This window comes from Calypte anna, chromosome 4B, assembly GCF_003957555.1.
Source record: "Calypte anna isolate BGI_N300 chromosome 4B, bCalAnn1_v1.p, whole genome shotgun sequence".
In the NCBI taxonomy this organism is placed as follows: domain Eukaryota; kingdom Metazoa; phylum Chordata; class Aves; order Apodiformes; family Trochilidae; genus Calypte; species Calypte anna.
Genome location: NC_044249.1, coordinates 5,683,704 through 5,708,279, shown reverse-complemented (window position 1 = coordinate 5,708,279; position 24,576 = coordinate 5,683,704). Strand labels below are relative to the sequence as shown.

The 24,576-nt window shown below is 42.2% G+C and overlaps 1 protein-coding gene across 2 annotated transcripts in view; it reads left to right on the top strand.

Moving 5' to 3' along the window:
* The window catches only part of RNF150 (ring finger protein 150), a 123,663-nt gene that overhangs the window by 55,613 nt on the left and 43,474 nt on the right, over positions 1–24,576 (top strand). For both annotated transcript variants that reach the window (XM_030450700.1, XM_030450701.1), the window contains exons 2-4: positions 12,467–12,717; positions 19,416–19,487; positions 19,903–19,985. In XM_030450700.1, the coding sequence (XP_030306560.1) occupies positions 12,467–12,717; positions 19,416–19,487; positions 19,903–19,985 (406 nt within the window). The remainder of the gene's footprint in view (positions 1–12,466; positions 12,718–19,415; positions 19,488–19,902; positions 19,986–24,576) is intronic.

The window sequence follows — 24,576 nt, the reverse complement described above, 5'->3', positions numbered from 1 at the left end:
ATGAGTCTACTGAAGCAAACCCTCAACCATCCCAAACCAGCATTTTTAGGTGGCTTGTTCTCAATTTGGTCTCAGTTGTTCTTAATCATGTTCCTCTGCCTGTTATTCTTTTTATTTTGTCACATAAAGCAAGATGTTGCTGAACTTTGTCTTTAGAAAACCCTGAAACTCCAGTTAAGAAGTTTGTTGCCTCCCAGATCTTTTTCATGATGTAAAAACAGGCCCTGGAAGTTGTATTTTACCCTAAAAGTTTTCACTCTCTGAAGATGATCTTCCTTAAAAATATTTTAACCTGCTTTATACTGGTGTAGGTAATTTAACTATATCAGTTTGAAATCCAATTTTAGTTGAACTTATGTCTGCTCATAATGTAAGAAAGACCTTTTATCTTAATTTATTTTTTTTCAGTAGACATTTTAAGTGTTACTAATCCTAGATGGATTGTAGGGTCAGCTGAAGAATTGCAAAACAGTGTTGGAGAGTAATAAAAATGTGATTTCTTGAGTAAAGAGGTGAATTTTATTTTATGAATAATAGGGTTTTGCCCTGATTCTGGTTTGGTTTTTACTAGTTTTACATTTTTTTTATTTCAATATGTGGAATTGGTCCCCAGATTTAAGAGGCTTTTAGCCACAATTCCTGACAATTAAGGCCACGATTTCAGCAGCTCTGCCCCATCCTCAGATGGAAGTTTTCCCTGAAAAAGTTACTGAGAAAACAAGATCTCTGCAGCAAAAACAAGAGCCTCTATTATTTCTGTTTATGACTGAGGTAAAATGAAGTAAGACATGTCAAGCTCTATTTTTGAAGTGTTTGCTTGATTTTTGTTTATTTAATTCAGGAACTCTGTGGCATTTGGGTGTTTTATGGCTCATAAGTAGACAGAGGCTACAGATGTTCCCTCCTCATTAGTGGATGGCTTTGACAAAGCTGGGGGCAGGGAAGAAACCTATTGGGTTGGGTGACATTTCCATTCCCTCCATGTGTTCCCTTTCCTTCCTCTTCTCTTGCCTCTGCAAGCAGAGGGTGATTTCTTTCCCATTCCCCCTGGACTTGAGAACTTGATTTGCAGGCAAGATGTGAAGCTGTTTCTGGAGCAGTCTGGGTTCTTCCAGGAGCTGGGAAGGCAAGAAGACAAAGGTTCCTTGGACTGAGAAATAGGAGATTCAAATATTTTTTTTTCATATTTTTTTTTATTATTTTATCACTGATAAAAACCAAATTATAGCTCTTTCTACATGAAAGCCAGACTGACACTTTTGCAGAGTTTACAAAGACTTGTGGCATCTCAGTGTCACTACCAGGAGGTGACAAAGATGAAGGCTCAGGCTTGTGGCTACAACTTACACTGCACAGAATGATTGAAGCTTTTTTTCTTCCTAAGGAAAGTCTTCAGGATGGCAGCAACTAGAAAAAATGTTGGAAAATGTGCCCGTGTTAATCAAACCTATTCCTCCCCAGATGGGAAAAGTATGTTTGGTATGGAATGGCTTCCATATGAGGAGCCAGTGAGTAAGACAGGGATCATTCAGCTTGGAAAAGAGATGAGTAAGGGCACATATTGTAAAGTTCTAGACAATTCCCATAAAAATCTAATGGTACTGAAGGAGGTTCAGCAAATTTGGAGGGTTTGGCAATGCTTCCACATCAGTGACACTGCCTCAGATTTGGCTTGGTTCATTCTGCTGATGAGTGCCTGGCCCTCTGCCTGAGATTTGGCTTATTTGTCCTTTTGCTTTGTTTTTACCAATTTTTCACTGTTTTCCTTCTCTTGCTCTGTTTTAATTCATGGTTCTTAACAGTTGTTTTTAATCCCATCCCCCCAGACAGACTGATAAAAGCCATCAGTGTTTTTGCACCTCTGGGGAGGTTTTATCTGAGTGAGGAAAGAGGAAATCCCCTGAAGTAATTTTACAAAGTTCCCAGATTGCTGTTCCAAACCTGTCTCTTGCCCAGAAAACTCAGGGTCACTTAAACTGGAACGTGCCCAATGACATTGTTTAAAACCACACCAGATGTGCTGGTGCTGTTTTCTAGTTCTTTACCCTTTCAGTCATCTGTGCTTTTTAAAGCACAAACCACACTGGCCCACACGGAGCCACCGGAGTTGTAGGACTGGGAATTTTCTCCATTGGATTTTTAAGCAAGGGTGTCTGAGAGCCACATCTGTGAAGCTTCATCTTTGTTAAAAAAAGATGCCTTCTGAGAGGCAGGTTTGGTGATGCAGGAGGAGGATGTGCCCCTTGGTGCCTCTTCAAGAAGCAGACATTGTCACCACGTCCCCTTCCCTCCAGCCTGGATCCAGTGGCCACCAGTCCTTTGGGCAGTGTGAAAGGGAGGGAGTGGGGGTTGCCAGGAACCTCAGGATGTTCCTGTATAATAAATAATTCAGGTGCCAAGATGGAAGATTGTCAGCAGGAGCTCTGCTAAGTGGTGGGGTGACCTGGGGGAGATGGGGTGGTGGCTGCAGGAGAAATCAAGGGTCAGGTCATGGGGACTCCCCATGCCTGGGGTGTTGCACTCCCTTTGGAGATGGTAGGAGGTGGTGTAGACCCAGTCATGGGGACTGATGGTGAGAACCAGTGAGTGAGAAACCTCTACATCTATTCCTCATCCATTTCCTTTAAAGAACAGTTTTCAGCCAGAAGGACTCACAGGTTTAAAGGGTATTTTGCATGTTTGAAACATCAGTTTAGAATTTGGGCATTTCAGTTGAAATGAGATTTTTTTCCTATGTCTTTCTCCCCCCACACCCTTTTTTTTTCTTTTTTTCCTTTTTTAATGGCTTAGAGAGTTCCTAATGACACTTTACCTCTCTGGAGTCAAATATTTATCTTGCAAATAGCACTAACATTTTTTTAATACTTTCTCTGACATTATGAGTAGGATTTGTTACTATATCAAAGAAATCACTGATTCTGTCTCTAGATTAAAAACTGTGATTAATCTGCATTATAATGGCTACCTATTTTCTGTGTACAGTCACATGCTTGCTTCCTCATTTTCTGCTTATTTTCAGTATTCTATGTTCATGAATTCTGCAAAACACAAACAACTCATAACTCTATTAGCAGGACATAATTCCATATAAGTTATTTAATTATGCAAGGAGCAGCTCCAATTACTTCCCGTGTCATTGATGCATTTCCCAACTTTTATCTCTTGAGTATTCCATGCATCTTTTCCCACCTGTAGGTTGCCATCTCCTCCTTATCCCCTCCTGGCTGCCAGCCCTTCCCTGTGGGGTGTGTTGTGGGAGCAGTCACAGTGAAGGGCACTGCCTTCCTAAACCATTTGAGTATGATGTTTTTACACCATATTCTTTGAAAGCACCCCAAATGCAGGCTTGACTGGGGAAGGGATCTGTAGGTTGAAGGGAGGAAGTCTTAAAGTAGGGATACAAGGACAAACCCTGCAGGAGTGTTCCCATGCAGGTATTGGGCAACCAGAGCATCTTCCCTGCTAGCAGAGGGAAGGGCACCTCAGCAGGAAAAGCTCTGCTGAACCTGCCAGTGTTTCCCAGGAAAATGTGAGCAGTTCCAACCATTCTACTTATCCATCCTGCCTCTTTGGAGGAATATTCATGTTGCTTTCCTGTCAGGGATGAGGTTGTGATTTAGGTGCTCTGCCTTTATCTTGCAACAACTTTTAATGAGTTGTTCAACCTGCTTGCTCTAGTTTCCCCATTTGTAAATGAAAATATATTTATACCTGTTCTAAGAGTGCCAGGCACATTAACTACCTTGTGTTTGGGTTGTACTCTACTTAAGTAGAGTAGTTTGTGTTGTACTGACTATGGAAGGTGCTATTTGAGACTGATTTTATTTTGCCACTGAAGGTGGCAAAGCAGCTTCTGCTTTAGACAGTGGGTGTTTTACCACAACTCTGAAAAGTTTGTGCTTTACTTTATTATCCCTGTAGCATATTTTGCTGTGGATTGGAGCTGATCCTAACTGTGAGGCCTGCATAGAAAGAGTCTTTGTGACCACCTTGTACATGAAAAAAATCATCACGCATTTCAGTGAAATTTCAGAACAAAGTGCTGGTTTTAGTATTTTAATGTTAAGAGGGTAGATTTAGATTAGATATTAGGAAGAAAGTTTTTACAATAGAGGTGGTTAAACACTGGAACAGCCCCATCCCTGGAAACATTCAAGGTCAGGTTGGATATGGATCTGCGCAACCTGACCTAGTTGAAGGTGTCCCTGCTTTATTGCAGGGGGATTGAACCCCAAAACCTTTAAAGACCCCTTCCAACCTGTCCCATTCTACAATTATATTACCTTATAATAAGAGGCATATGCCATTAACAGTATTTGTTGTTCAGAAACTGAGGGAAATTTCTAGAAGGTCTTCAGAACAAATGCTTAGCAGTTATAATGAAGTACTATCCCAGTTAAGAGAGTCTCAAAAATGTGTGTCTTGGGTTGGGTTGGGGTCTGGGAAAACTTCTTGGAGAATCAGCCATCTTCTATAATTAAGTGTGAATAAGTAACACCCCAGTGGTTCATTAGCATTGGTTAATTCAGGCAGCTGATGAGCTGGCACTGTGGGAACCAAGCCCAGGATAAATGAAGCTATCATACTGAATGGGATTTTGTGAGTTTGTAGCTTTTTGCTTCTTTTTACATTGCTGTGGTTTCTGCATAAAATCGGAGGAAGTCAATACATTGTGAGCTCTTACAGCCTTGGCAAAATCAGCATTGATTACAAAAACATGAAACTTTGTCCCTAAACAGTAATAAACAGTGGCTAAGACTGCTTTTCACAGGGAAAGATCACAGCCAGAAGCATCTTGCCTCTCCTGGTTTTAGCATCAAAAGAAATGAACCGAGAAAGAGCTCTTCTGGAGGTTATTGTTGTTCACTTGGAGACAAATAGAAAACTCTTATATCCTTAACTTAAATACTGCAGCCAGCCATTAGCATCAGTCTTTTTTTTTTTTTTTTTTTTACAGGTCACTTAATTATCCCACTAGATATTTGTGATCCTGCAGTGAGAAATGTGTTGGGACAATAAGGCTGTCTAAAGAAGAAGAAAAAAAAAGTTTGCATAACAGTTTCCTTCTGTTAGAAATGGGAAAAGTGCTGTAGGGAAAAGGTGTCACTGCTCTCTCCCTGGTTGCTGCATTTGCCTTTTAAGGGAACCTGATTTCCAGTGAAATGTTTTGGAAGATGGGCAAAGGACCAAGGCGAGTGCTGACAGTGCCAAGGAGAAGCGGGAAGTGAGGGAGAGGATAAGCTGAAGGAAATCTCTCTCTGCTTTTAAACAGAGAAGGAAAACAAATTGGAAATGTGGGTGGGAGGAGATGAAAGCACCTATGTCATTGCAAAGCAAAGGAATGAAAATGAAAAAATATTATATGGTGAAAACTTGTGTTCTGATAACTTCAGTAGCTTGATAGCTACCAAAAAATGGGGCTACGTGCTGCTGGGCTACCTTTGCTTCTGGTGTTTCCCTGTATTTTTTTTAAGTCTCAGGCTGAGCATGCTGAAGGCTCTGCCTGCCTGCTGTGGCTCAGTTTTAGCAGTGAGGACAGAGAATGGTCACAGTCCTGCTTTCCTTTCAGTGCTGGCAGCAGGGTGTGAGGGCAGCGCAGGGATGCTGAGGGGGGCAGGAGGGAAGGCAGTGCCTGCAGAGGCATCCTGCTCCACAGCCTTCCCTCACTCTCAGGTGAAGTCCTGCCCAAGCCCTTGCCAATCCCTTGTCCTTGGTGACAGAATCATGGAATGATAGGATGGTTTGTGTTGGAAGTGATTTTACAGATGGTCAAGCTCCAACCCCACTGCATGGGCAGGGACACCTCCCACCAGGATGCTCCAAGCCCCATCCAGCCTGACCTGAGACACTGCCAGGGAAGAGGCAGCCACAGCCTCCCTGAGCAACCTGTGCCAGGGTCTCACCACCCTCACAGTGCAAAATTTCTTCCTAATCTCTAATCTAAATCTCCCCTCTTCCAGTTTGAAACCATTCCCCGTTATGCTCTTGTTAGCAGAACCCTCTCCTCTTCTCCAGGCTGAACAGCCCCAGCTCAGCCTTCACAGCAGATGTGATGTGCTCCAGCCCTCTGATCTTCATGGACTGACTCCAACAGCTTCTTGTGTTGGGAGCCCCAGAACAGGACACAGTGTTCCAGGTGGAGTCTCAGGAGCTCATACCCTAAAATCCATTCCCACAGAAACAGCAGGAGCTGCAGCAGGGTTTGTCCTTGTGCTGAGCTCCCAGGAGGAGCCATCACTGCCTTGGATCTTGCTGTGCTGCCAGGACACACAGACCATGGGCTGAGCCTGGGCAAAGGTGCTCCTGAGCTGGCCTTAGGCAGGCTTTGGAATTGTTTAGATCTCTATTTGTTTTTTTGTTTTTTTGTTTTTTTTTTCAGTAGCTGCTAGTGACTGAAGTTGATTAAAAAAAAAAAAGAAATTATTTCTTCAAGAAGTAAAGGAAGAGTTGTTTAGGTTCGTGTGCTCTCCTGCAACATTTCCAATCTTCAGCTCTGTGCAGGACTGAAGGCTGCTTTATCAGGGCATTTTCTGAGCCCTGCACTAGTATTTGTGTTTTCAGTTACAAATTGTAACTTCTACTCCTTCCTATAGAAGGAAATAATTGATTTTGGTTTACAATATAATAGAAATTTTTATTTACATATTGACAGGATATCTTGGAGAAGACTATATTCCTCCCTAATTGGAATGATAATCAAATAATTCAATTAATTATTTCTCTAACTGACTTCTGGCACTTGCCAAGCATGAAGAATTAAATTGTCTCTTCTAAGACGTGACAGAAATGTGCCACTTTTAGAGCCTCCATCAAAAATTGACAAACCATTAATGCAGCAGCCTGGCACTGCAGGGCCTGGCAGCTAATTAAAAGAACAGAGAACTTTTGTCAGTATCACCCCTGAAGCTGCCAGAGCACAACCAAGGTATATTTGGGCTGTGGACAGGTGGGAAATCTGCATACATCTTCTAGGATGTAAAATCTGTTCATTTGTTATACAAAAGCCACTGTTACAGAGCTGAAGAATTTCTTTTCTCTGACACCATCAATAGATTGTTAAACTTGAAAAATTTTGCATAAAAGAATCCCAACTCATGTGTATTTCTACAGCCAAAGTACTGTGGGAAGGAGGAAGGTTTGGAGAGGAGCTTCCAGGTCTTTTTCCAGAGTGTCTAAATGTTGAGAACACTCTCTGCCTTCATCATTGCTCTGGTGTTCAGCACCACGTGTAGCTACAGAATCACTCTCCATCTCCCCTCAGTTCTTCCTGCTCTGAGAGGTTCCTTAGGAGATGGACAACTCTTGTGGACTGGGGTGAGGAGGAGCCCAGGCTCCCCTGTACAGGCAAGTGCAAGTAGCAAGAGAATCATAGAATCATTTTGACTGGAAAAGCCCTGTAATATCATCACATCCATCCATTCACCCAGCACTGCCAAGTCCACCACTAAACTATGTCCCTCAGCACCACATCTACAAATCCTTTAAATACCCCCAGGGATGGTGACTCCCCCACTTCCATGGGCAGCTTGCTCCAGTGCCTCACGACCCTTTTGTGCAGACATTTTCCTAATATCCAACCTAAATCCTCCCTGGCACAGCCTGAGGCCATTCCCACTTCTTCTATCACTTGTTGCTAAGGAAGAAGAGACCAACCCCAACCTCCCTTACAGTCATAGAGAGCCTCAGCCTCCCCTTCTGCAGGCTGAAAAACCCCATTTCCCTCAGCTTCTCCTCAAAACCTATTCATTCCAAAGCCCCTTAAAAGAGACTTCCAGCAGGGAACAGTCCTTTTATCCAGTTTGATTAGCCACAGGGCTACATGTTTGGCCCAGGGACAGGGAAAGAAGCTGAGCCTGTCCACGGCTCTGGAGCTGCAATGCCCAAGCATTGCCAGGAGCCTGGGGACTGTGCTGGTGGCACATCCCTGCATGATGATGTGGGATGCAGAGCCCAGAAGCAGGAGAGCAGCCTGAAGACAGGCAGCACATTTTCTCTGCCCAGAAATATTTGATTTGGCAAATAGGCTCCTACAGCAAGTTACAGTGATTTAAATCATCCCAAAAGCCTGGAAACTCTACCTGATTTGTTTCGTTGTTGGCTCATAAAGAGAGAGCACTGGTATGTTAGATGTTTCCTAAGCAAAAAAAAAAAAAAAAAAGAAAAAAAGAAAAACAAATCCATTCACTGCAGCCTTGAACACCTTTGATTTATGAAGCTCTGCTTCATCCTGACAGCTACTTAAAAATTCATGTCAAACTCTGGATTAATCTTGGCCTGGAAAAGAAAAGGAATTGTTAGGTAACAAGAGTGCCACAAAATGCAGTTACCATCGTGGGTGTGCTTAATGAAAAGAATCTTTAGTATTTAACTCACCAGAGACACATTACTAGATACTTTCTCTTTTTTTAAGTCTCTTGAACAAATGTGGACCTGGGCTTAGAAATGCATCTCTGATGTTGATGCCTTGTTATGTTATTTCTCCTCTGTAATGTTTTGGTTTTATTGAGGCTTCCCATGTGTCATTAGATAGTGAAACAGAGGTAAGACAAAACATTTAATTGTATAAGGGAGAAAAAGGAGATAAATTACTTTTTTTTTTTTAATATTTTCTTTTCTTTCTAATATTGAGCATGTTTGAGATAAAAAACCTAACCTTAATAACTTCATTGATCAAATAACATTCAGTGCTTTGGAGAAATTATAAACTCTAGAAAATGTTTTTTTTTTAAATCCCTGATTATTGTTTGTTGTGGATTTAGTTATTTTTTCCCGATAATGCTTCATTAAAAATGTTGTTTTCCAAGAAAATAAGCAGCTAGCTTGCAATTTGAATATATTAAGGATTTGAATAAATAAAAGCAGCTGCTTTCCTCTTTAAAAGGCTGTGTCTTCTACTTTGCATTTCAAAATGCAATTCTACTCAGTAGCTACCCCTAGCACTTTTTTTGGTATCTTTTATGGGGTTTTGTGTATTGAACTAGACCTAAGGTGGGAATAGACCATCCAGGCAGAGAGGGGAGGGGAGAGCAGAGAAAGAAGGGCTGGGGCTCTGCTCCTATTAAAAATCAGTTGTGTTTACACTGTGAATTGAATCCATAAAGCTGCACTGTAGCTTGATCAGAAAGAAGGGGTGATTATTGAAAATTGGGAAGGAGATCACAATTTTCTTCCCCTCTTTTTCATTAGTTTACAATTCAAGAAAGGGCATTACTGTGGGATACCCATTGTATTATTATGAAGATAATAATTTCACACTTGAACAACTGAATGTGATTCTTTATTTGCAACGTGTCCTATCTGGCCTGTGTTCATTATTTGCAGTTCTTCTGCAACATATTAAGCTAAATTCAGTTGACTTAAACATTCAATATAATTAAGCATTTAAAATATAATTTATATTTTCTATTGAAATTGTTTTGATCTGTAGCTCCCATTTTTATAAGCTTCCAGGTAGTATCACTGACAGTGTCCCAGATTATCCTGAAGATGATGTCAGAGGTCAGGATGGTTGGCTTTTCAAATGAGTTGATGAAATTCATTCCAGTATTTCTGGCTCTGAGATTTTTTCACTATGAATTCTTTTTTGACTGAGTTTGAGGCAGTCATTTGGTTTTCTTGTAGAGTGATTTTTAAAATTGTACTTTTCTTTAAACAAGGGAAGAGGACAAAGGAGGGTAGGTGGACAGCTAAGCACTGCCCCAGACAATTTGTCTTATTGACTGCAGGAAAATTGCTGGCATTGCATCAGTGCCCTTCTCAGGAACTTTGAGATTTGGCAAATTCTCCTTAGGTGCTTAGGGTCATGTTTGCATTTGCTTTTTGTAGTAAACAGGCATCAGAAGAGTGGCAAAGGTTGATTTATGATGGTTGCTGAAGGTGAGCTTTTACTAGACAAATAAAGGGAAAGAGTTGAAAGCTCTGGTGAGGCCACACCTCGAGTCCTGTGTCCAGTTGTGGGCCCCTCAGCTCAGGAAGGAGATTGAGGTGCTGGAGCAGGTCCAAAGGAGGGCAACTGGGCTGGTGAAGGGACTCGAGCACAGACCCTATGAGGAGAGGCTGAGGGAGCTGGGGGTGTTCAGCCTGGAGAAGAGGAGGCTCAGGGGAGACCTCATCACTCTCTACAACTCCCTGAAAGGAGGCTGGAGCCAGGGGGGGGGGTTGGGCTCTTTTCCCAGGCAACTCTCAGCAAGACAAGAGGGCAGGGTCTCAAGTTGTGCCAGAGAAGGTTTAGGTTGGAGATTAGAAAGAATTTCTTTACGGAGAGGGTGATCAGCCATTGGAATGGGCTGCCCAGGGAAGTAGTGGATTCTCCGTGTCTGGAGATATTTCAAAAGAGCCTGGATGTGGCACTCAGTGCCATGGGCTGGGAACTGCAACGGTGGTTCAAAGGGTTGGACTTGATGATCTCTGAGGTCCCTTCCAACCCAGCCAATTTTATGATTCTATGATTCTATGAAAGTGATGAATGCTTTGTGAAAGACTCAGCAGAAAGGATGAGTTTCCCATCATGGATATGTAAAACTCTTGTCTCAGCCAAACTATGGATTTCTCTTACTATATTGGCTGACTTGGTCATGATCAGGAAAGTGCCATGATTGGAAGCCTCCCAGGAGGAAGAGTGGTGCAGTTTGCTCTTCTCCTCCAGGACTTGAGACAGGAGGGTTCAATTCCCAGCTTTGCAGCAGTTTCCATGTGAGAGTAGCAACAGGCTGCACAACTATTTCAGTACCATCAATAGATCCAGGCAGCCAGCAGAATTTCATCAAGTTTCCACCATGTTTTAGCATTTTCTATCATATGCCACACATCTGTCTGGTTTGGTATATCCAGAATCCTGTATCCAGTTTATCCTAGATGACTCCTGGTCTTCAGCATCTAAACATCTTTGAAAAACTGGTTTATACCTCTCTCCTTTCAGTGGAGACCAGGGCACAGTGCTGCAATAGAGCTCAGGAGCTCAGGTTGGATATCAACTTGGAGGGGGGAAGCTTTGGGAAAGGAAAATCACCTTCTCATGTCTCCATTCCAAACTGAGCAATCCCTTCCCACCTCCAGGAATGTCTGGAGACAAGCAGCATTTCCTTCTCCTGCCCCAGTCCAAATACAGGTAGCTGGGGGACTGCAAACATGCTGGCTGATTTCCTGGGATTTCAGCTGAAATTCTGAAACCCTAACCCAGTGTCATGTCTCTGACTTCAGACACCCCCAGTTTGTACCCTTCTTTCTAAATGCCAGTGATTGTTTCATAGCTGTTGTTTCTAGCACGTTTCAACATTGAAACACAGCATTTTGTCCTTAGCTGCTTGTTCAGGATTTGACTTTATGAGGTGTAAAAACTGTCTACGTCCTTGCTTTATGAAGTGAAAGAACAGAATATTGCTAATATTATACCATAAAGCAGTGATAGTTTATTTATAAAGCCAGAAAAGGAATTTTAACAAGTTGCCCCAATCCCAGAAAATTTCAGACTGTTGGTCATGTACAAATGGGGCCATAAAATTGTGGAAGGAAAATAAGTTTCAGCAGCATGTGGTATGAGAAAAATGAAACAACACTGTACAGAAAGGAAAGCTGGTGCAGAGTTGAGGCTTGATGGCTGGTGGAAGGCACATTTTACATGTTTGTGGCTTCAGGAGGGTTCCCAGGACTGTAGGACTTCTTGCCCCATCCCATTAGGGAACAGCATTTTGCCCCCTCAGCTGTGCTGAATTGCATCCTTGTGGGACCAAGCTGAAAACTGTGTTGGGGGCTAACGTGGCCTGCAGTAGCATTTTTTGTGGGATGAAATGATGCTCTTGACTTTAAACTTGCATCAGCTGACAGGTCCAGCCCCTGGATATTTAGGGGCTCCTAAATGTCTTCATAGGCTCGGGCTGTGGGAAGCCTCTGGGGACATGGGGCAGCGGGTGAGCTGGGAACGTGTCTAAGATTCCCTTGTCCCTGCAGGCTTCTCTTCCTGCCAGCCCCAGACAAGGACAGAGGTGCCTTGGTGCTTTCAGGCTATGAAACCATGTGGAGATCTGTGATTGAAAGTATTTCTGATCTGAGTGCTGAGTTTGGAGGGGCCTCTTGACAGGCTCGTGACCCTGCAAGGGGCTATGATGAATATATGTGAAGTGTTGGATGGAAGGATGCAGCATCTCTCCCTTTCTTCAGTGCTTACAGCAGTATCATCTAAATAAGCCTCAGCAGAGCAGGAAATCTGTGTTTGTGAACCCATGAAACGAATTTTATATATCTCACTGAGATTAATTTATAGCAACTCTGTGGTTCTTCACCAGGTCTACCTGACTTACATCTTGATGAAAACCTGCAGGAGAAAGGGGAGCTTTTTTGTTACTGTTTTGCTTTTTTTTGGTTTCTGGGTGGGGGGAGGGAGGTGGCTTGCTACACCCTTTTGTCATTTTATTACACATCTATTACTTCTTTTACCTCAGCTTTATTTTCTCTCTCTCCTGTCTTGTAGGCCTAGAAGATGTTGTAGCAATAATGATTCCTGAACCCAAAGGAAAAGAGATAGTGAGCCTCCTGGAGAGGAACATTACTGTGATGATGTACATAACCATTGGGACACGGAACTTGCAGAAATACGTCAGCAGGACCTCTGTGGTGTTTGTGTCCATCTCCTTTATTGTGCTGATGATCATTTCTTTGGCTTGGTTGGTCTTCTATTACATCCAGAGATTCCGCTACGCAAATGCCAGAGACAGAAACCAGGTGAGCAGTGCTGGAATGGCTGTCAGGGTTTCAAAGTTTAAAAATATATTCAGCTGAAAAATGTATTTTAAGGATATTGTGAATGTGTGGTTAAAAAAACTAAACCAAAGCAAAAAGCAAAGAATGTGGGTTTTTTTTTTCTCTGTGCAAAACGCACAAAAGTAGACAGAAGTTGATAATGTTTCTTAGCCAAAAGAGTGCCTGGGTACATATAGCCAGGTGACAGAAATGTATGGAACTTATAGCCCTGGAGCCCAAAATAATGGCTGAAAGACAGTGAGGTATGTGAATGTTTGTATGTGAAATAAGGGTTCACAATAAGTGAAGGAAGGGGGAAAAAACTCACAAAAAACCCAAAGAATTTAATTTAGTACTTCTTTAAAAGGGTCTTGAAAGGCAAACACGTCTCTGCTCATTTGACACTGCTGACTGAAGATGTAAGTGCTGTAGTGATAGCCACCAGTTAGTTGAGTGGACAGTGAGGTGGATGCTCAGAGGGTGGTGATCACTGGAGCAGGGTCAAGCTTGGAGGTCTGTAACCAGTCTGTAACCCCAGGGGTCAGTACTCAGTCTGGTCTGGTTCAACGTGTTCATCAGTGACCTGGACAATAGAGGAGAGTGTATCCTCAGTGAGTTCTCTGATGATCCAAAGCTGGGAGGACTGGCTGACACTCCAGAGGACTGTTGTGCCATCCAGCATGACCTGGACAGGCTGGAGAGCTGGGCAGAGAAGAGCCTGATGAGATTTGATAAGAGCAAGTGCAGGGTCCTGCACCTGGGGAAGAAGAGCCCCAAGCACCAATAGAGGTTATGGGAGGATTTGGGGGCCCTGGTAGATAGTAATTATCCATGAGCCAGCAGTGTGCCCTGGGTGGCAGGAAGGCCAGTGGAACCTTGGGTTGCATAAAGAAGAATGTGGCCAGGAGGTCAAGGGGAGGTCATTCTTCCCCTCTGCTCTGCCCTGGTGAGGCCACAGCTGGAATACATCCAGGTCTGGGCTCCCCAGTTCAAGAGAGACTGGAAAATACTGGAGAGAGTCTAGCAGAGGGCAACAAGGGGGACCTGGGGGATTGGAGCATCTCTCTGATGAGGAAAGGTTGAGAGAGCTGGGACTCCAGGTTAAAGAGAAGAGGAGGCTGAGGGGAGATCTTGTTAATGTCTACAAGTATCTAAAGGAGGGGTGCAAGGAGGATGGAGTTGGGCTTTTCTTGGTAGTAGGAGAGTTGGACCAGGTGATCTCGAGGAGTCCCATCCAACCCTGATAATTCTGTGATTATTAAACCATTGCTTTTGGGTTTGGCATCTTGTCCAAACTCCCTGAAAAAGATACAGAACCTGTAGAACTGGAACTGGAGAGAAGACAACAGCAGTGGGAATGAGCCATAGGTCCTGAGGCTCTCTGGATTTATAAAGCACTGTGCATCTTTATGGTAGTTCAGCAATGAATAATAATAATAACAGTAATAATAAATTTAATCTTTACTGGTCTGGATGCAACTCTCTCTGCATCAGCAGAACTGTAAAACTGAAGCTTCCATATTTCATTCTAATGGCACAGTAGAAAATGTTATCAGTGTATGAAATCTGAGGAAATAACCATTTTACTGCAGGGAAAAATGTGCTGTAATTCAGAGATGCTTCTGGGTCTTTAATAACTTACCACTGGGGCAAGGAGAGGGTTGTCTTGCTTGCTTGCTTTGCAGAAGTAAAACTGAGAGTTAGAGATCATCTTGTAGAGAAAAGTACTGCCATACATTCAGTTACATGTATTTAACAATTAGGGATCCCTCACACTGCCCCAGTGAAATTTAGGCATCCTCTGAGAGTAGCTGCTCTGTATTTACAGGCAGATTATATTTTCATTTTAAATACACGGTATGAAATAGGATAGGAAGAATGACACTGTCCCAGCTGGAATTTGAACATCACAGGCAGCAGATTGGCTGTGACTGCTGTAATTTTTGGATGCTTTGGCTGCAAAAGCACGTGTGCTGAATTTAGCTGTGTGAGTGCTGTGAGTGTGCTTTCAGTCAAGCAATTATAGGGGCTGATTAGCAGTGTGTATAGACATACACAAACACACAATCCAGCAAAATAAATATCTGGTTCAGGTAGTAAGCTGTAGTTTGGGATGGATAGGTTTATATGTTCAAGCAGGCTTCCTTTTCAGTATTTTTTCCAAAGTTTGAACTAGACTGACATGGTCCTGTGCAGAAGGTTTAATAACTTTATTATTATACTAGATCTCTTCATCAGAAGACTACAGAAGCATGCCTCCTAAGCAATTATTTATTACTGAGATCTTGCCAAAGCTGTGGCAGTGATATGGGGCAAAGTATAATTTCTTCATGTACTTTCTTCATGGAGTTTTGTCTGACATCTCTTATCTCTTTGTTAGTTTTTTTTGTATGGAAAATGGTAGCAATATGCAAAGCTCAACCTTTTGTGTTACTGTGTTGCTGTAGTTTGGTTTTTTCTCTATTAGTCCTAGGTGTGGAATATAAGGATGTAAGTAGTGCAGAATATTTCACCTTGATCTTGCCCTTTCCATCAGGGTTCCTGGTTTTGGTTTACATTTTCTTGTAGCACAAGGATGGCATCACAAAGTTCTATGTTAATATCTTGGCTATTCAAATATATAATAGAAAAACTTGTTGCTTGAAGCAAGATTCTTTTGTCATTGCACTGGAAATCTTTTGTCATTGTAACTTGCATGTCACAGTTTGGAGGTGTTGTGCTTATGTGTTGGAAAGCCTCACATGTGTTTAAGCACATTCATTGCAGGTCAGCTCAGTTGCAGCTCTCCCTTCTTTTTATTGAAAGTAGAAGGAGCCCTCCTGCCAAGCATCATCACCACTGTTGCCTTCTTCTCTTCTTTTATATGGTGACTCCTTCCAGGTCCAGTTCCCTTCTTGCACAGAGAACCTTCCAGGTTGTTGATCAAGCAGTAAAATCATAATGAATTGACTTAATTATCCATCCAGCTAGTGAGAGAGGCAGGTAGAAGGACCAGAGCATCTCCTGGAATAATTTCCTGTGACTCACGGTGAGATGGTACCTGGACATACAGCATTTACATCCTCAGCCACCACTCTTTTTCATCATGTGTGCAAAATCCAGATTCATGTGCCAGAGGACAGCTTGCTCCATCTAGATGCCTAATTTTGATGAGTAAAGAGTCAGGATTTCAAGGATTCTTGCTGCATACCCTTGCCTATTCATCCCAACTTGTCTGGGAATTAAGGCAGTGGAGCACAAAGCTGACTTCCATTATGGGCATGTGCACCTGCAGCCAGAGTGTCAGCTACAAATACTCTTAGAGTTCAGTTTTGGGTTTAATAGATCTAATTATTAGCCTGGAAAAGGCTAAACCTTGTTAATGTCTACAAATATCTAAAGGATGGGTGCAAGGAAGATGGAGCCAGACTCAGTAGTTCCCAGTGACAGGAGGAGGGGCAATGGGCACAAGCTGGAACATCTAAAAGTAAGAAAAAAATTCTTTAATCTGAGGGTGACAAGGCACAGGCTGCCCAGGGAGGTTGTGGACTCCCCTTCTCTGGAGATATTCAAAACCCAGCTGGATACAGCCCTGTGTAATGTGCTCTGGGTGATCCTGCTTTAGTGGGAGACTTGGCCCAAATGATCTCTAGAGATCCCTTCTGACTCTGATAATTCTGTAATTAATTCTTTAATTTAAGCACAGACTATACCATACATACAGACATAGAAGATAGGCAGTAATATTTACACGGATGGAACTCCAAGGCTGCCTCCTTTTTTCTCAAGACTTCTAAGAAGATGTCCAGAAAGTATGTGGGTACACTGATGAGATGCCCTGTTGATATGAAGAGGATAAATTTGTACATGGAAAGCACAGGCAATCTGCTTCTGCAGCACCTTACTCCTGGAGCCATCTTGAAGATGAGAGAGTTTCTTTGTGAAAGACTGTGGGGATTTTTTGCTTCAAGAGACATCAGGTTGCAGAGGCAGTTGAAGGCAGTTTGGAATTACATGAGGGAAAGCACCACAATCTCTATTCCTTTGCTTCCTCAGGACCAGACAATGATGCTTTCCATGCCACTGTCCTTTCTCCACAAGCAGTACAACCATCTCTGCAAAACCACTGCATCTGATATGCTTAACTCCTTCCTTGACATTTGAGTGCTGAATGTTGTAACCTTCCTGATGAGATTTATGATTGTAAATCTCTAAGCCTCACTTGAAACCCTTGAACTACTGTAACACCTCTTATCTGTAGGAAGAAATCATTGGCTAGTGATAGCATGCTTTTTGTTCCAATGGAAGAATCCATTGAAAGTCTGACTTTAGTCCAAGATTTTCCTGTTCTTTCAAAAAGTAAATTACTTTCATTTGCATGTAAGTCATGAACTTGCCTATTTAAGAGAGGTGAGAGAAAGCAAACATGAAAACAAGCAGATCAAAGATCTACATGAGTCTTTAATCTTGTCCTTCTCCCTTGAAGAATGTGCAAAAGAGAACTGAGACATTTTGTTAGTTTAAGTAGTGTGATGATAAAAAGGAATCACAAGCAATTCCTGAAGCAAGACATAATGACTCTTGTCTTGCTGTGTGTTATCAGTCTGTCTTTGATTTACATTAAAGAAGCAAATAGCTGATAAAAAAATGTTTCCAAGTCTCATCTAACCCCTTTATTTAAGGGATGTTGTGAGAAAAATGTATTACAGAGCTACAAGATACTTGCTCACATGTAACAGTTATGCTGGAAAGCTCATATGTAAATCATTTTCACCTCTTTATCCAGTTCTGACTTTGCCCTCTACTCTCAGTATTCCATCCCTTTTGTCAGTCTTCTGTGTCTTTCCAATCCAGTAAGCTTACCCTCTCGATTTAATTTAGTAATTTTAACTGATTCTGAAGAACAAAGGAGTAATTTATTAATTGTATGCTGATTAGGACTCAAATCCAAACCACATCCAGCTTCCTTCTAGTTTTGGCTTCGTGCTCTCACCCCCTCGAGCTGGAAACCCTTCCCTCTGACAGTGCTCACTGAACAACTCCAGCACAGGCAGTGTTCCCAAAAAAGTTGAATGTCTTCTGAGTCACCAAAACTCTGGAGTCTCCCTCCTCATCTAAATACACATGGCTGGAAAAGCAGATGGGGAGGGGAGGTGAAGGGAAGATTTTAAGTCATTTATTGGCGGCAAATTGGGGTGAACTGGATCATGAGCTGTTAGGGAACTAACATGACATTGGAGTAGGTGTTGCTGCATGGAACTATGAGAAGGCATGAGAAAAGTAGAGAGATCCCAGAGGAGCATCACCAGTATGGTCTGGGGATAGGAGGAGAAAACATCTAAGGAGAGGCAGAGGAGCTCATCTTGCTAAGCTGGGAGGGAAGCAGAGGAGGAGGAAGGGCTCTTGGAGATGAAGGGTGCTTGGAGAGCTCAGCCTCATCTCAGAGGACAAGGGTAATGGTCACAAATTACAAAAGGGGAAATTCCATTTGTATGTTAAAAAAAAAAAATTAAAAAGAATGGTGAGAGTGGTTAAGCACTGGAACAAATTATTCACAGATGTTGTGAAATCTCTCCCTTTCTGGAGATGTTCAAAACTTGACTGGACACAGCTCTGACTTTGAAGTTGACCCATCCTTGAGCACGAGATGGGAGTACATGACCTCTCAAAGACCTTTCCAGCCTGTGAGTCTGTCTTCAGATTGCCTCATGGCTGGGATAATGCAAGTGAACAGCCAAGTCCTTGGAGCACTGATACAAGCAAAAGCATAGGGCACAGAGGTAGCTCTGCTGAGCAGGAGTTGTATGAACTGCCCCATAAAGTTCTCAGCCTCTTACAAGAGGCAAAGAGGGAAGCATCTCCATCTGCAGCATTTGAGACCAGGACGTTTTGTGTCAGGCTGTTATTACAAACTGCAGCCCTGAGTGGCTGTGAGCCACAGTAAGTGTTTTGGAAATGTGGGAGAACAGTCAGAAACATCACATAGCAAGCAATTCATGGTCCACTGGAGGTAAAGATAGAAAGGCAACAAATAAGCAAGTGGTTACATATGGGTAGGATGTTACTGCAGGGCTATGTAGTGCTTTACCTGTAGGAAACTTCAGGTGCTTTTACCCCATTTTTTTACCTTGTGTTGCTCCTGTCAAGAAGGTAACTCTGTATGGCAGGGAAAGAGAACAGGAGAAAAATTAATCCATGGTTTGTCTGGTTGACAAATTTCTGTCTTGTTGAAAATAATGAACTAGTTCTGGGACAAAAAAAGACCTAAATCTTCTGTTAGTGTTCACCCTGTTTACGAGCACAGGCCTCATATAACAATGTATTTTCACAAGTGCCCTTAAAAAAAAAAAAAAAAAAAAAAAAAGGAAAAGTTAGAATACCCAAATAGTGGACTTGTTACACACCTTGCTACTCACTGGAGTAGTAAAGGTGTTGTAGTGTAGCATCCTGATGGGCTCAGATCCAGTCTCTACTAGAACTCCATTAGTTTCCTCACCAGCCATGGATTACCAGTGAGCCTTGAGTTGAACACCTACAGTGCTCTTATTGTAAGTAACAGCATGGCTGGCTTCATCTCTTTATATTTATGTCCTGGTTCTGGTACAGTCATTTCAGATTATTCAGAAGCCTAAGGAGAAAAGTTGATGATGATTTCTGCATGAGGAGATGGGCTTTGCTAAAAAGCAAATTTTGTGTTACAGCGCCGACTTGGAGATGCTGCAAAGAAAGCAATCAACAAGCTGCAAGTCAGAACAATCAGGAAAGGTGACAAGGTAATTCTTCAAATTACTCATTTCCAAATGAAACTGCTCCGAAGATTCCTCCAGGCTACTGGGAAGACAAAGGAAAAGAAAACAGCAATTGCTGTTTGAGCTACTGTGTGTCCGTTAGGTGGGGCAGGAATGCTGGTAAGCAATTCATGGATGGAATAGAGTGGAGAGAGAAGGTGAATCTGGGAAGATGCAGAATATCTTGAAAGTTTAAACATGCTGTCTAAATCTGCATGCTTCCCAGGGCAAATTTCCAACTGAAACATATTAGAAAATTTGACTTGTTTGTCTTGAAATGCATTCTTGGATTTGCATCATGCATTGGTGACTGTTTTACTTTGTCACATAGGCTCTTGTATGAAAAGATTAGCTGAAAAAATAAAAAAAATTAAAATTATGAATGTTCTCTTTCCTGTAGGAGACTGAGCCAGACTTTGATAACTGTGCTGTTTGTATTGAGGGCTACAAACCCAATGATGTTGTCAGAATTCTACCTTGCAGGTAAGTTGATGGTTGAAACTGGTTTTAGCTCTGATAGTCTCTCAAGACAGGCTCTGTTCTCACAGTATCACTCTGATGAGATTACCTGAGAACTTGGGAAGCTGATAATTTTGATTTATTCAAAATCTGTTCTGTAAGGATACCTGAAATGCCTCTTTGTTCACCCTAAAGTGAAAGTAGTATTAATGGTGGTGGGAACCTGAGTGTAACACAATAGTCAGAAATTTTATTTGATCTGAACCTGTTACAAAGTCTTCAGTAGAATTTGTGAACTTAAGGTTTTGAGTCCTGGTTTTATATCAGTCCAGAATAACTCCCTCAGAAGAATTTCTCCCTGGCTTCAAGGTGTATGCAGACACAGCAGGTGGGGGTAGAACAGGCTCCTGTTCCCTGTCAGGCCACTTCTTTTGCTCTCCTGGCCCATGTCCAGACATTGAGAAAGGGATGACTTCTATTAAAAAAAATCAAACCAACAAAAAACCCCAAAGCAATCAACCAAAAAACCCCACAAACAATCCCACAGCCATAAAAAGATAAAAAGAGAGATGCTGAGTAAAAGCAGTAAAACAAAAACTCAGTGTGACAAAAACTACAATTTCTTTTGCTGCCTTGAAAATACTCTCAGGCAGGTGGGAGATGGAGATGACAGGAAGAGCTTTTGGCCTTTTTCTTTCTCTCTTCTTCTCCCCACATGAACATGTCCTGTGCAGCACAGAACTCTGGTAGTGATGTGACAAAGGAGAGCAGCTTCTTGCCACATTTAACAGCTGTATTCATCTCTCTGTGCCATTGTGTTGTCACCTCTGAAGTACTGGCTAGTGAAGGATTTCTCTAACAGAATGGATCTCTTAGGAAATTGCCTAGGAACAGTGTTTCCCCTAGGAGAGCCAGAAAAAGCATTTGATTTCCCAAGAAATAGGAATCTCAAGTGCCGTACATCCAAAGCACAGCATTTCTTTCTTCTCCTGCAGACACATTCACTGCCTTGTGAAACTGAAATATTTGTTTCTTTTCCTGCTATGTTGTACCCTAGAAGGTATTTGACTGTTATAATCTCTCCATTTTTGTGTTCCTTCACGTGACTCATTAAATCTGTTTGCTGCCATCACTAAATGGCAAACAAAAAGCAACAGATTAATCCTAAATCTGACCTACCATAAATCCCTCACAATGACAAATTGTATGTGAACTTTTATTTTTCTATGAACAGATGTAAATGCATTACTTCATGAAGGAAAAATACAGAAAAAACGAGCAGTTACCAGAAAATATGGACCTTAGCTTGACATCAAACCTATTTTCATAGAACTATAATAAAGCCTGGAAAATTTTCATGACAGAGGGAGGCACTTCTGGACGTAGTTATATACAGCAGCAAAAAACATGCCTAAAATCTGGCTTTCTCTAGTGTCTTGCTTCATAATTCAATGACTCTGCAGTCAGATTTTGTCATCCCTAGTGTTGAGTCAAGCAGAGTGAATAGGAAACACATAGTTAGCAGGTGATGCTCAGCTCTTGGCTGACTTAAAAGGTCTCCTAGCAAATGACTCATGCTCAAAGGTTAACAGCAGCAGAACTGGCTTGTAAAATGCTCACAGGGTGAGCCTCAGCAGTTTTGAATTATAAAAACTCCCCAGATCTTTCTCAGGCAGCTATTTCACAAACCCTGGCTCTCCTGCTGCACAGATTGAGAGGGCAGGATTTTTTCCCCATTTGCATGGGCTCAGGCTTCCAAAGCAGGAAATGATAGTCATGAAACAAAAAATGAATCAATTTCTGTCTCTGTTAAGTGAGTAGGGGAGTGTTATATCTTGATAAAGCCCTACAGACTAGGATTCTTCCTGCTGCATCCTCAGTTAAACCATGTGCAGTTGCTAATATGGGAACCTCATCAGACTGATGTTTAAGTGGCTGGCATTTTACCAAGCCTTACAGAGCCAGCACTGTGTGACACCAGAGCTGGCTGACTTTAGGGTTTCTACCCAGGGAGTGCTCAAGGTGTAGAACTTTTTACCTGAAAGCCAAATACACCCAAGAGCTACAGATGGAAGATGCTGCAGGCAGTACTTGGAAAACTACTTCTAGCAGGCAATTTCTGTATAATGTCCTTTGTGTCTTGACATGGCTTTTTAAGGCTGGTGGAGCCCAAATCTCCTAATAGGTTGATACCAAAAATCCACCAGCCAGTATTGCAATGGATGAGCTCTGAAGTCATATGGATGCATGTTTACTGGTATTTCACACTGTTCCCCCAAATGTCCTCTTTCTGTGGGCACTGGGGAGCCTGTTACCCTAGGAGAAATCTAGCTAACTTCTTCTTTCCAGCTCCCACAACTGACTGTCTGAATAAACTTCATTCTGGAGAATGTATTAAGCAAATAAGGCCTGACACTTGATTAAAAATAGTGTTGGCTTGCAGCTGGTTTCACATTTAATGTAATGGTAGCATCACTAAAGTTGTCTTTGGGAGCACTGACACAACACCAAATGTAACCAAGTTCATTGTTCCCAGGGTGACATCTCTTGTCACCCTACTTCTTACTCTTTGTCCTCCATCTCGAGGTTCAGAATGCCTTCCTCTTTTCTCTTCTGTCTCTGGAGAAGTTGCTGGTGCTGCTTCTCCCAGTATCTGCCTTCCACTTAACTTTTCCTAACTTTACTGAACTCCTCCTGTCAGGAAACGTGACTCTTTCAGCCTCATCTCTACTGAGTTCTTCATAAGTTGTTTTTTTTTCTGGTGTTTTGTTTTGGTTTTTTCTGAGCCCATTCCTGCTCATTCCCTTTCCCTGAACAGCTGTGATTTCAAGAGACTGCTTCATTTCTTCCTTCTCTTTTTATGAGGTTACTGTGAAAGCTGTGTAACCACACACATTTTTCCCTTATGATTCCTTCCTCTCACTTACCCTCATCATTGTTTTGTCCTTTTTTCCCCAGAAATAAACAAATCATACCATACATGCACCCCCAAAAGCCCAAACCTTCTTGTTAGGTACCATCTTATTGCTCAGTCTCAAACAAAAATCCTTCTCAGTTGTCTGATGCATCTAATCCAGGCAACTGCAGATCCCTAGGATCATGCTGAGGATCCCTACCTCTCTTTCCTCTCCTCTTCTCTTACCTCATGTTTTTGTTCTGAGAAAAATGACACGATTGCTGCATTTGTTTGCATGCAGTATGGGAAACTGGGATTTTGGAGTCAAAGATGGGAGAAAACCAATTTGCCTTAACCTGAAAAAAAAATTTCTCAAAATTGCTGGCAAGCTGAAATCTTTACAATAGTTTTTAAACAGTCAAAATATTAATTAATAAATTAATGAAATAATTAATACGTTATTTTTCTTGTATGATTAAAGCTTTAAAGCAAATTAAAATAGATTTCAAATAAAAATAACCTTCAGTTAAAAAATGTGCTACTTAGATGATAGTAAATTAAATGCTCTGGGATTTTGAGATTCTTTTTCTTTCTTTGTGCTCTGGGAGCTCTGTACAGCCCATAAAGTCACAGAGTTGCAGGAGGAATCCCAAGAGTCCAACACCTCTGGAACAGCCCAGGGGCTCAGGCTGTGGGAGTTCCTTGGGAGTTATTTTTCCAACACACTGCAGCCCCCAGGGATAAAAACTCTGCAAAATCCCCTGGTAATTTCTTGCAGTGTTTTGCTCCTCTGATTGTGGTGAAGTTTTTCCTGCTGTGTAACCTGGATCCCACTTGCTTAAGCTGAAACACATCAGTGTCTCTCTTAGCCCTGGGAGAGGTGAAGAAAGTTGTTTCCTTTCTGCCTATGGAAACCTTTGCTTTGTGTCAGCATGGTTGTGGCATCTCTGCTCTAGCTTTCCTCTCTCTCAATTAATCTCAATTACAGTTCTTCTGAGAAACTTTTCAACCCATCCAAACCAGTGTGGTTTTGCAATGCATTTGGTTGCACGGAGCAGAAAAAATATTTTTTTTTTTCCTAGCTCTGACTTCAGTTGTCAAAGCCACATCCCAAGCCTGTGCTTGAAGCATCTTTGTTTCTGTCTTCCCCTATAGTTCATTACATCTGAACTCATCCATGATGCTTCTGCCTTCTCCTTCCTTTTAATACTTGCAACAATCAGAACTGGAGAGGGATTTGTTTTGCACTTGGTCTTCTTATATCTTACCATGTGGCACTGAGATACTGCAGCTGCTCTCTCATCTTACTTTGTGCTGACCCTTTTTTTCATAGAATCATAGAATCATAGAATAGGCTGGGTTGGAAGGGACCTCAGAGATCATCGAGTCCAACCCTTGATCCACTACCGCCACAGTCACTAGACCATGGCACTGAGTGCCACATCGAGTCGCTTTTTAAATGTCTCCAGGGACGAAGAGTCCACCACCTCCTCAGGCAGCCCGTTCCAATGTCTGATCACCCTTTCCATGAAAAAATTCTTTCTAATATCCAATCTGAACTTCCCCTGGCACAATTTAAGACCCTGCCCTCTTGTCTTACTGAGAGTTGCCTGGGAAAAGAGACCAACCCCTGCCTGGCTCCAACCTCCTTTCAGGGAGTTGTAGAGAGTGATGAGGTCTCCCCTGAGCCTCCTCTTCTTCAGGCTGAACAGCCCCAGC